The 12627-nt window shown below is 48.3% G+C and overlaps 1 protein-coding gene across 4 annotated transcripts in view; it reads left to right on the top strand.

The window, feature by feature from the left end:
• Positions 1-12627, top strand: part of ABCA12 (ATP binding cassette subfamily A member 12) — a 103107-nt gene that overhangs the window by 82680 nt on the left and 7800 nt on the right. For all 4 annotated transcript variants that reach the window (XM_038142591.1, XM_038142590.1, XM_038142586.1 and 1 more), the window contains 9 exons: positions 118-211; positions 1689-1816; positions 2654-2741; positions 3204-3309; positions 6704-6758; positions 7473-7650; positions 9616-9731; positions 10487-10646; positions 11922-12190. In XM_038142591.1, coding sequence (XP_037998519.1) covers positions 118-211; positions 1689-1816; positions 2654-2741; positions 3204-3309; positions 6704-6758; positions 7473-7650; positions 9616-9731; positions 10487-10646; positions 11922-12190 — 1194 coding nt within the window. The remainder of the gene's footprint in view (positions 1-117; positions 212-1688; positions 1817-2653; positions 2742-3203; positions 3310-6703; positions 6759-7472; positions 7651-9615; positions 9732-10486; positions 10647-11921; positions 12191-12627) is intronic.

Genomic DNA, 12627 nt, shown 5'->3' with positions numbered 1-12627 from the left:
GCTTTTCTGCTGGAGCTGCCCAACTGCCAGCCTTGCTGTCATTAAACATGACAGCAATTAGCTTCATTTGCACACCTGAGCCCAGAGAGCCTCAAAGGAAAATGTGTTCCTTTTTAGGCAGTGTTTGACAGAGGACATGCTTGGCCAGTGGATTACCAGTGGAAACCAGAGAACTAAGTATTCTGCCTGCAACTGCACAGATGGCATCCAGGTAACTTGGATAAACCCAAAAGTGAAGGGGCTTGGGGGATAATTGAGGGCCTCGTTTGTTGGGAGTGGTTTTATGGGCTGGCATGATGCTAAGGGGGACTCAGCCTTCCAAGTCCTCCTGTCTCTCTTTGGCCTTGTTGAATTTGCACACTGGATAACCACTGTCTGCACCAGTTTGGGGACAGGAAAGGAGACAGCATCCTCAGGATACTCACACCCTAACATCTCTGCCTTGCTCCCCATGGTGGGAAAAGGTTTAATGGTGTTTTTGAGTGTTGTATGATTGTCCCTTTTGACAGAGGTGAGCATGAGTTCAAGAGGAAGACTTCATCTTACACAAGCACTGTCAGTGTATAAAACCACAGCTGCTTTTGCTGCTTGCTCCTCAGAATTTAACTTTATGCAAAGTCTAGATCTGCTCCTTGTTCTAAATAGTAATGATTAATATCATTACCTAATTGCACTACAGTGGTATCTACAGAGCTGCTGGGATTTGCATGCACATGGGGAAAAGGCAGATTCTGCCCCAGGGGTGTTACAGTTTTTACAGTTCAGTTTGGGGTTGAGTTCTCCTCCCTCCAGTGCTGCTCACCTGTCCTCAGCTTTTTGGCATAGCAAATAAATTCATGGCACAATGTGATGCCTTTTAACATAAAGGATGTACTTAGCTGAACGTTTCTAGTCATTCTTTTAAAAGCAGCTATTTTGTGCAGTTTTCTGGACATACACCTAATTTCACATCATTAAAAGTATTGGCATAATTTCTCCAGCAAGTTGGGATAATGTTCAAAGCTGATTCTCACCTCTAGCAGGCACAGGCAGGTGTTCCTCAGCATGGAGGAAGCTATTTTGTGTATTCAGATGAACAGATGCACAATGGGGGAGTCCAGGGCTTTTGTTATGGATGAGCTGAAGGAAGAAAGCCAACATGCTGTCTGGGAGGACACTTCAACCTCATGAAACACTGATGTGACTTTGGCCCTCAGCATGTTAAATTATATATTCAGGACTAATTCAAGGTTTCTCTGAAGCCCAGGAAAACATTTCCAGTGACTGACAGTAAAGCAGAAATGTAGAGTGTAGCTGCTGAGAAATGGAAGATGAGAGTTTGAGGCCACCACAGAGTTTTCTGCTCTGTGAGTTGTTTTGCCCTCTGCAGTTGTCTGTGCAGTCACTCTGCTAAGTAGGATCAGCCTTAATTCAGCCAAAATCTTCCTACGTAGCATGAAGCACATTTCAAGGTCCCACTGATGCCAGGAGAACTGAAGGGTAGATTTAAGCAGAGGTTGTTTTTAAGCATGTCCCTGAATGTGTTGGGGACGTGTGCTGTGTGTCCCTGCACCCTGGCTTGGGAAGGAGCAATGAGGCTCAGCACCAGACTGCTGCCATGGCAGGCTCTCAATCTTGTCCTAATGTGGTGGGTTTTAATTAAAACACAAACACTTTTTAAAAGTTTTTCTTTGTTTGTCTCCCCTCAGACATGTCCACAGACAAACTACACTCCCCCTCACAGAAGGACCTTCTCCACACGGACACTTTACAACGTGACAGGGCACAATGTGGAGACCTACATCTTGGCAACCACCAAAGACTTCCTGCAGAAACGGTACAAACCCCTCCCTCTCTGCTGAATGGCCCTGGGAGCAAGGCAGGACATCCCACACCTGCCACGTCCCCTCTGCCTGAAGAGGTGGCAGGGCAGTAGGGGTTTAGAGCCTGGTGAAAGGAGCTGAAGTGTCCTGCAATCATGGATAAAAGACAAAGGCTCGTGCAAGTGCTCTGCTTGATATAGCGGATCATAGCCCGGGGATAACGTGTCAATCACCTGGCATGTTGGGGCTGCATCTGCAGACAAGCCTTTGTCTGACTCAAACCTTTAAAAAGAGGAAAATCTGATACAGCCTGTCATGAGGTAGACCCTGGGGAGAGATTTTCCTCTAGATTTGACTCTCTCAAGAGTCTCAGTGTGCGCTTCACTTTGGAGGAGTGCATCCACTCCAGTGAGAGCAGAGTCTGAGCATTTCCTTGTGCTGTGGGGCTCTGGGCTCTGCCAGGCAGCTGCACAGCAGGGCTTGGGGCAGAGGTCACCTGCCACTGAGGCTGGCAGGAAATGTGTCCATCTGCCAGTGATTAACTGAGCAGCTCATCTCCTGGGTCAGAAGCAGCATCTCACCCCAGAGTAGCAGGCACACAGCTCAGGAGTCCACTGGGCTCCAGGATCTTCCTCTAAGGGAGGCTTTCAACAGTTTTGTGGCAAGGTTGCCAAGCTTCTGGGGTTGTTTTCCCCCACCAAAGAAAGGCTCCCACGGGAGAGGTGGCTTGGCCCCACGCTGGGATAAGCTCTCTAAAGTCAGGCTGCAGTAGCACTTAGGCATGGCCCATCCGAGGCAATCAGAGCTTTGGGATGAGGGCAGCAATGCATTTCCCTCTGCTTTTCACTCAGGTATGGTGGCTGGAGCTTCGGGCTGCCTTTGACACCAGATCTGCAGTTTGACATCAGGCCAGTGCCCCCCAACAGAACCCTGACTAAGGTAACCAACCTCCACCTTCTCGTCCTGGCATGGGAAGTGTGGGACTAGGGAGAAGTGATGTTAAGCTCATGGATATTCCAAAAAAAAAAAGGGCAAAACCCTCTGAAATCTGCAGCTTGGCATGACAAAGATGACTTGCAGTTCATTTTCTTTTCTTTTCCCATTCTTCTTTATTGGTCTCACTTCTCTTGCTAGCAGGAGGCAATTTTTCTGCTGTCATAATTTTATTATACAGAGGTGAAAAGATCAATTAGTAACACTTTTATCTCATGAGGGGATGTATGTACCATAACAAGGGCTGGCTGGTGCATTCTGATATGCCCATTTCTCTGCTTCAGCTCAGTAAAAATGCTGTAAGCACCAGGGCTAAAATGTGAGGTAGTTTGCAGAAGGGAAGCAGGACAAACCAACATGTTGTCAGTAATAACTCCCAAATTGTTTCAATTTCTCAATTGTGTGCAGGTGTGGTACAATCCTGAGGGTTATCACAGCCTCCCGGCCTATCTCAACAGCTTGAACAACTTCATTCTCCGAGCCAACTTGCCAAAAAATGAGACTTCCAGATATGGTAAGTGTCCCTTTACACGAGCAGATAACTTCTCCCCTTTGGAGGGATATCCTGCTTCAGCTGAAGTCAATGACAACACTTACCTTGACATCAGTGAGGCCTTTTCTTTATTCACTGCTCTGCAATTCCTTTCAAAACAGAATTTGAGAGCATGAATAAATCACCAGGTTCATTTGGCTTAGTCAGAGGCTCAGGGCAGCTGGGCAGGGAGGACCCCAGCTCCTACACAAAACGCTTCATCCGAGAATGCCAGCGGCTGCTGATCCATTCATTGCCTCTCCTGTGGCACTGCAGGGGCTGGCTCTTGAGAGGTGCCCATCAGTTATGCAGAGAAAAGCTCCTCTAGGTCATCTCCAGGGCTGGGTTAGGTTTGGAAGTTTTAAGATGTCCCCGTTCTGCTGAGAGCAGCCCAGGGTGTGTGGGCATCTGTGTGTCTGGGTGTGAGTGAGAGTGGGGAGGGAGCGATGAAAGGAGAAAATCCTTTTCAGCTGTGTTTTTCCTCTCACACCTGACGTACACAGATCCAAGGAGTGCTGATGGCCCATTTGGGGTCCTCATAGCTTCTCCTCCATAACACACTGCAGCAACCCAAATTCCTGCTGGTAAACCAGGGCACCTTGCCTTTCCCTTTGCAGTTTAGCCCCTTTCAAAGTGCAGTGTGGGCACAAACCTGTCTGCAGGTGTGTCTGCCTCCAGAGAAGGCCAGGGTGCAGAGACAAGAGAGAGATTTATCTTGAGAAATCTTACACAGCGATGTCTGTGCTCTGCTCTGCCAAGAGCAGCAATTGTGTGCAGAAACACCCTCCTGATTGACTTTCTTGGACCAGCAGTGCCCTTCCAGCCACATCCTGGCCAGGCCTAGCCCTGCTCACCTCAGAGCTGCTGTCCCTGGTGACACAGGGACAGGTGGCAGTGTCTCTTGGCTCACAGGACATGTCTGAATTGAGCTATGATGGAACCAGGCATCTGGCCTGGAGCTTTGAGTGTGACACCCTGAATTCCAGCAGATGCTGATCACAAGTGGCCCCAGCGTGTGCTGCTTCCCAGCTCACTCCACTGCACTGAGACTCAGCTCACAGAGAGTGACAGCAGAGCCTTGTCCTGGCCACCCCTTCAAACAGGGCCTGGCTGTCCCCTCTGGGGTTTGCAGTGTGCCCTCAGCTCACACATCACAGAGCTGCCCAGAGAGGAGACCCCAGCCAGGAGCTTCCAGCAGCAGCAACATCCCAGAGCAGCTGAATTATTGAGCAGTGAAGCTCCTTGCTCTGTCTCTCTATTCCCAACACATGCTGTGTTGGGGAAGAGCAAAGAGCAAAGGCAGGAAGCTCTTGTGAACAGCCAGAAAGTTTTCACAGGGAAAGTTTTATACAACCAAAATAGCAATTTTCAGGGAGAAAGAATAGCAGCAGTTTTTGTTCCATCTGTCCCACTGCTTATATGTTTTTGGAAAGAAATGCTTAGTAGTAAATGACCAGACAGACAATTCTCTGCTTCCCAGTAATCATCCAAGCCAGAGAAGGGGAGAAATAAAATGAGTAGATGAGGCTGGTTTCCCTGAGGAGGAGTAAATCCAGTCTGAAATACAACTGAAGGCACGTTCCGTGGAGTATGCTCCTGGCAGCTCAATGGAGTTGTTGTGACAAATAAATGATGGTTTAAGAACCATTGAAATGGCCAGATAAAAGTGTGTTGTCACTTCAGCAGTCAGAAAGAGGTGCCAGTCCTGCTTTAGAGGTTTGACTTAGACTGGGTATATTTTAAAAAAATACATGAAAAGCTTTTTACCCTGTCACTAAGCAAGTCATAATAGCTTTTGACTTCTGTATATTGTGCTTTCTCTTCTCTCAATCCCAGCTAACAAAAAAGGAGGAAGCATTGAAATGGAAATTTTGACTTCTAGCCTAAGCTCCAGTAAAGGAAAATGGCTTTATAGTGAAATATTAACAGATTAGACAGACAGTGTCTTTCTTTCTCTCTCTCCCTTTTGGAGAAGGGAAACATTTCCTGGCTGTTTGTATGGCTTTATCAGCAGTCCAAGATTTTAATCCCATTTCTCTCACTGATGAAAAGACTGAGGTTTGGTCAGGGTTTTTTTCCTCCAAAATTAATTTCTGATTAAATCCTCCCTTTCAAATTCATTTGCTCAGTATGGCATTTGGTCAGCTAAACCTTCAGGCTCCTCCCTTCTGGTCCCCCCATCAGAGTGCCCATTCTTAGGGAAAATTACCCAGAATAATCCTTCATCACATCATTCCTAAGGTCTGCCACCTGGCTATGAGGAGTTTAAATTCCACAGGTGGCACAGTATAGAAAACCTCTGGATTTAAGAGCAGCTGGAGGTTGCCCAGCACTCCCTGAGGCATTAGTGTCAAAATACAAATTGAGAGCCTCATTTTTAGGCACATAAACACGGGAGCCCTTCCTCAGGCTCTGGAGTCTTAGGGACTGGGCTGCCATCCTGGTGGGGCCAAGGCAGAGACCTGCACTGGAGGTTGGAACTGGCCACCAGAGCCCCTCCATGCTCTTCCTTTTGCTTTTGTGGGCACCAATTGCCTCCAGGCATGGCAAAAGCACAGTGGTGAACAATACTAGTGTCTTTTGTGCTGGGTGTTCTCCTTGGAGAAGGAGCTTAAACCTCATCTGAAGATACCTGCACATAAGCAGGGAATTTCTCAGTTGCAGTTTGGGCCTGATGCAAACCCATTTTTAATGGATTTTTTTTTTTAAAACATCACAGGGACTTATCAGTGAGATAATTAAATTTTTGCAAGTAACTTTGATCAAAATACTCCTTTAAATTTTTTTTTTCCTAGCCTTTTAAGCCAGAACAGTTCAAAATGAACTCGCTGCCACACTGGGGGCAAAAGTGTCTCCAGCTTACCTGGGTTTCTGCTCTCACCTCCACAGATCCCATATGGAGAAAGACATCTATCACAGGCAGGTAGCAGCTGTGGAGGGGGGGCAGCAGGGAAAGAATTGTTCCCGGTGATAAAAGAACAAATGGAACGAGGTGGGATCACCAGACAGCAGCTCTGAAACAGAACACGTTGATCGGTTTGGAAGGTGTCAGTGCTGAGGAGTCAGCTGGAATGCACAGCCCCACAGTGCCTGATTTGAGGTGTGGGAAGGGAATGGGGCTGGCAGCCACACGGGTGTAGGAAAAGGGTCTAGGGTTTGAATTTCAGATCTGCTCTGCAGCCAAGTGAAATCCTAGGAAAAAGGAGGATGCTCAAAATTCTGCCCAAGATCACACAGAGATGACAGAGCAGAAACACACTTTTGATCTGCCTTTCTTCTCTTTCCTCTCAGTTTTCTATATTGTTGTCAATATCAGGAGCTGGTGAAGGAAGCTTTAATTTGGACACATTTTCAATTCTTTTTTTTTTCCCCATAGGTATTTTCTTATCAGCTCACCCATATCCTGGAGGACAGAGTCAAGAACAAGTAATGTAAGAAGATTGATTTGGCTGATGCCTGAATTTTTTTAGCTTTAAAAGGAGCAAACCAGCTTATTAGAAACCATAAACCAGCCTAAATTACTGGATATCTTTCTCTAAGTGATGAAACTGTTCTCACTTGTGTTCATTCCCTCTATACATGAATAGAGTCCTGTTTGCCACCAGAGCTGGGGATTCCTGTGGGGTTTTTTTTTGGCAGGCTCTCATGGAGATCTGGAAGTCACAGTTACAGCCTCACACATTTGTGTGCTTGGGCATATAACTAACTAAAACAATAACAATAACAATAATAATAGTGATTATGATGATGACGTGATTTTCCTTTTGGCCCTTTCACTCCATGCTCCAGCACTCCTGCTCAGTCCTGTGAGTCCCTTTTGCTGGGCATCATTGCCATCAGCACAGGGAGCAAAGAAAGAAAGAAATTCTCCTCTATGAGGGTGGTGAGGCCATCCCTGGAAGTGTCCAAGGCCAGGTTGGACAGGGCTTGGAGCAACCTGGGATAGTGGGGGGTGTCCCTGTCCATGGCAGGGGGTGGAATGGGATGAGCTTTGAGGTCCCTTCCAGCCCCAAACCATTCCAGGATTATAAAAGATCTGTCCCAGAATCAGGACCTTATTGCTTCTGAGCTCTGAGCAAGCCTCACAGTGAGGGAAATCTGCCACCTTCACTCACCAAGTGCATCTTTGTCCCCTTTTTTCCCAGGCTCAACAGCTTACTGGACATCATAGTGTCCATGTCTGTTTTGGTGGGCTACTCCATCACCACAGCAAGCTTTGTGCTCTACATGGTCAAGGAGCACCAAACCAAAGCCAAGCAGCTGCAGCACATTTCAGGCATTGGGATGACAACCTACTGGGTGACCAACTTGGTTTATGATCTGGTAAATAATTCACATTCCTAAATGCATCAGGGGAAACATTACACACCATGAGGGGAAAAAAGTTCTGTATTTAAAGTTCTTCTTATTGCTACCAAGAGTGTTGTGTAGTAATTGTTCTCCAAGGCACTGGGGAGGATTAAATGTGAACTGCAGCACTGGATTCTGCTAAGCAAAGGCATTCCTGCTCTCTGGAGTGTGTGTAAAACACCCAGCACATTTATATGGGAGCAGCAGGGAGCAGGCTGCAGCTCGATTTCCATCCCAGCACCCAGCTGCTGCTCTGACAGCTTGCAGGGCTGGATCTGCTGTCACCCAGGCTCCACAGATCTGGGCTGAGGCTTCGGGGCTCGAGGCTACAGCCAGTCTGAGATCCATGGCTGGCACAGCAGCAGGCATCCCACAGCTGACACAACCCTGCTGGGCACCTCTAGCTTGAATACTGTCTGTAAGAGTCTGTGTCACAAAGTTTTTAAGCCAAGAAAAGCTACAAGTGCAGCCTTGCAGGACCTGAGCAGTTCTTTTTCACAGTGCTGCATGGATGTGCCTTGCTGAGCTCCCAGCACTGTGCTGCATTCCCTGGCACAGGTGTGCCCTTGTTCCTCCTGAAGTTAAGTTTCCTCCTGGTGCACAGGGTTCATGGCACTGTTGGAAAGCATTGCTGGGCCAAGGGAAAAATGTTTGTAGTGTCTGTAGGCTGAAGTGCTTTGTGTCTTCTGCATTCCCTCACTCAGGGAATGGGCAGAGCAGCCAAGCCCAGCTCCTGAGCCTGGGCACTGCCAGCTGGGCTGCAGTGGTGACCAGCTTCCCCCATCCCACACACTTCTGCGGATGCAGATCTGCAAGTGCCTAAAATCCCAGTGATGCCATTGCTTCCCAAAACCACGAAATCCTCAAGGGCGTTTGGGTGACCTGCCCTCTTTGATTCAGGGAGAACCAAGGGCTGGAATCCTATGGGCAATGTGAGCCAGAAGTGCCTGCCTGGAGGGGCTGATGAGTGCAGGCAGCAGCACAAGGATCCTCTGCCCTGCAGGAGGGCTGGAAGGGAGAACCAAAGGATCCCCTGCCCTGCAGGAGGGCTGGAAGGGAGAACCAAAGGATCCCCTGCCCTGCAGGAGGGCTGGAAGGGAGAACCAAAGGATCCCCTGCCCTGCAGGAGGGCTGGGAGGGAGAACCAAAGGATCCCCTGCCCTGCAGGAGAGCTGGAAGGGAGAACCAAAGGATCCCCTGCCCTGCAGGAGGGCTGGAAGGGGTCCCAAGGCAGCAGCACAAGGATGCCCTGCCCTGCAGGAGGAATGGAAGGGGTCCCAGGGCAGCGTGGCCCCAGCCTGGCTCGGCAGTGCACAGCAGGGAGGGTGGAGCCAGTCTGTGCCTGCCTGCCTGCTCCGGGCCCTCGCTCCAGCACTGCATATTTGTAAATCAGCCTGTGGCAAAATCCCCGGAGTCTTTGCACAGTCAGTATTCAGCGGGCTGAAACTAATCCAGCGCTCTCAGCAACTTGATATTTCTCAGTGAATCCCTGCCAGTAAATTCTGCTAAATCCCAAAGCTGAGGAGGAGAGGGAGCTCTCCAGGCAGACTTTGGGTAGGTCTCTGGCTTGACTCAACACTATAAAGACTAGATTTACAGGGCACAATGAAGTGGTCTGACTGCAAGGCTAACAGAAAACCCAGAGGGGTATTTTTCATTCACAACCTTTTTTTTAAGGTACTTTCTGCCCATTCTCCTCAATGCTGAGGCTTTGCCTGTTCAAAGAGGTTCTGTGGGAATTCATCTGCAATTCTTCTGGGGGGAATTGAGAGCCCACCTGTGTTTGGTTTCCCTAGAAAAAGCATTCCCTTAGAAAAACCAAACCAAGCTGCATTTGTGGGACCAGATTCAGTCCTGGCATTGTTCCTTCTGTATGGTTGTAGTTAGGTGTTTCAGAACTGTTGTCCTAGTAACATCTTTTTTAATATCATTTTGCAGGTACTTTTTATGGTCCCTATTGGACTCTCAGTAGGAGTTATTTCAGCCTTCCAGATCCCAGCTTTCTGCAACAACAGTAACTTAGTGGCAGTGTTTCTTCTGCTGTTACTCTTTGGGTAAGTGTGGAGCTTAGTTATTTAAATATCACTGCACAGGGTAAGGAACTGGATCTTGCAGGCTGCTGCAGTCTGAGATCCAGGGGGGAATACATGGGCTTTTCTCTTCAACATGCCCTTCACAAACAGTGACTGAGTTGCTCCTTCCAGGAGCAGGGAGGTGAAGCACTGAAGCATTGTTGTCATGCCTGCTTTATGCAAAGCAATCCCTACGTGAGGGTATAGAAATATCCAAGGTCCCAGCAACAGCCCAAGCTGTAAGCAAGTGCTTGCTGACCTCTTGCAAAGTTCAAGAGCATTTTAATATCAGAGAGCAAAATAAACAGCAGTAACACAATTCTGGAAAACTTAGACAAACTCTCCCTGGCTTTGAATCCTCCAGGCCCAGTCTCTCTGTTTTCAGGGGAGATTCCATGTTCAAAGTATGTATCATAAAGCTTTTCTCCAAATTCTAACAGACACAAAGGCATTTTTCCTTTCTTTAAGCTCTGTCATGGGGAAATGTAGTTACATGCCAAAACAGAACCGTTGTGTTCCAACTCTGGGAGTGTTCAAAGCCAGGTTGGACAGGGCTTGGAGCAGCCTGATCTAGTGGCAGGTGTCCCTGCTCATGGCAGGGGGTGGAACTGGATGGGCTTTAGGCTCTCTTCCAACTCAAACCATCCCATGAATCTATTGTCTGATGTCTTCAGTGGTTTGTTTTCAAAGTAGCCTTTGAGTTACCATGGTTTTCTCTGCACTGTTGGTATTTACAGATATGCATCATTTTCCTGGATGTACCTGCTGGCTGGGCTTTTCAAGGAAACGGGGATGGCCTTCATTGTGTATGTCTGTGTCAACCTGTTCTTTGGCATCAACACCATTATCACTCACTCTGTTGTGTTCCTGCTCTCCCAGGAAAAGGCCACGGACCAGGTAGGAGCCCCACAAGTACTGACCCTGTGGTGACCCAGCTGGAGGCTTCTTGTGGGCTTGGTGGCTTTGATCAGGTCTGTAGCAGCTGGACACAGTCACAGGATTTCATGGGGTTCCCTACAGGCAGGACATGAGTCACATCACATATGGATCTTGCTTGTCTGTAAATCTGCACCCCCAGCAAAGAAGGAAACGATGGTGACAGAGAGGAGAACATGAAAAGAAAAGGAGAAAACTGAGGACTTTCTTTATAACCACCCTGGTGATGGAAGATGGAGGGCAGGAGGTGGTGGAGATGCTTGATAAGCAGTTGTTGATGGACACTTCAAACCATTGCTGAGTTCTTGAGCATGAGCTGTGGGGAGTGACAGCTGAATGTCACTGCCCTGAGTCTGACATGTGCTGCAGTTAACCCAGCACCAGCTGTCTGTCATTTCAGTCTGTAACACAGTCATCTTCTCCCTGCAAGGATGAAAAACAACCCAGAGACAGTGATGATTCCCTAAAGTAAAGCCCTTTCTTAAACTGAGATCTGCCTGGGAATGGCTGGGATAAAATGCACACCTTACACTTAGATTTCTTTCTGTATGGAGGGCAATCACAATAGCTGGCTTGGATTTTTCTCTCTGTCTGGACAGAGTTTGTTCAGCACCCCCCTGGATTTTAGGGATGTACAATTATGATCACCTTTCATCCCTCTGTGCCCCACTGGCAGGCAGGCAGGCAGTTCCCTTCCATGCTAATTGAGTGCCTCTCCAGTTTGCTTTGTGCACTAATCCTTTCTTCTGCTAGAAATGTACCAGAGTTCTTTACTGTGAGGCTGCACTGGGCTGTTCTGCTGTGAGTTAGCTGGAAAAGCTCTTCTATGTCTAGAAAAGCCAAATCTTTTGTTTTATGGAGATGTTTGTCCAAGGAGAACAGACAGGGCAGCGCTCCAGGGGAGCAGGCTGTGCAGGACAGAGTAGGGGGCACAGTGGCAGGACTCAGCTCTGGCTCATGGGTGGGTTCTGAGTGCTGGAGCAGCAGCAGGGACCATGCTGGGAACTGGCTGCTGTTTACTATGGGTGATCACAACCTCAGAGCTGCCTGTTGACTTTTATGACCTTGTGCCTGTGAAACGAGCTGTCTGCAGAGCTCTTTGCTCTCAATTTATCTCTGCTGAGACACAGGCAAATCCCAATGTAATTGTTACACTCCAGTCCCACAGTAAAAGCTAGGAATTTATTCCATGAATAAAAGCAGTGACTGACTGTGCTGCTCTTTGTTTTTTTCCAGGGCTTGCGTGATCTTGCTGAAAATTTAAGGCATGCGTTCCTTCTGTTCCCACAATTTTGCTTTGGCTATGGCTTGATTGAACTGTCTCAGGATCAGGCACTGCTGGGCTTCTTAAGAGCCTATGGAGTGGACTACCCTGACAAAACCTTTGAGCTGGACAAGACCACATCCAAGCTGCTGGCCATGTTCATCCAGGGCACCGTGTTCTTTGCCATTCGACTCACAGTTCACGACAGGATGATCCAGAGAGTCTGGAACAAGGTCCTGGAGTAAGTAACATCTGGAGCCTCACTGGGAACAGCCACAGCTCCGTGGTCTCATTCCGGGCTCCTGCACCACCACTGGCTATTATGCAGCCCATAAATTTCCAGGACAATTTGTGAATGTGGAGTGAGTTTTCTCTGGCAGAAGTCCTGGTAATTAGGGGGTGTACACCTAGCAGAGGTGTAGTTTACAGAGTGCCCTGGTGGATGGTGCTGGCTGGCACTGCAGCCCTGGTTTGGTGGGTGGATGCTCAGCTCTTGGTGGGGCAGTCACTCCACTGACAACCTCCTCTGTTTGGCTTTCCCCGTCTCCTCTGTCCTGGCTGCACACAGAGAGGAGTGAGAACATTCCTGTCACCTGCATTAGGAGCTGTCCGCAAGGCAGGACCTGCTCCAGCCCAGAATATTTGCTGAAAAAGGGGGGAAAAAAAACAGGCAGGAAG

The sequence above is a fragment of the Motacilla alba genome, chromosome 7 (assembly GCF_015832195.1).
Source record: "Motacilla alba alba isolate MOTALB_02 chromosome 7, Motacilla_alba_V1.0_pri, whole genome shotgun sequence".
Classification (NCBI taxonomy): Eukaryota; Metazoa; Chordata; class Aves; order Passeriformes; family Motacillidae; genus Motacilla; species Motacilla alba.
The sequence above is the reverse complement of the archived record's forward strand: the minus strand, read 5'-3'. Positions and strand labels throughout refer to the sequence as shown.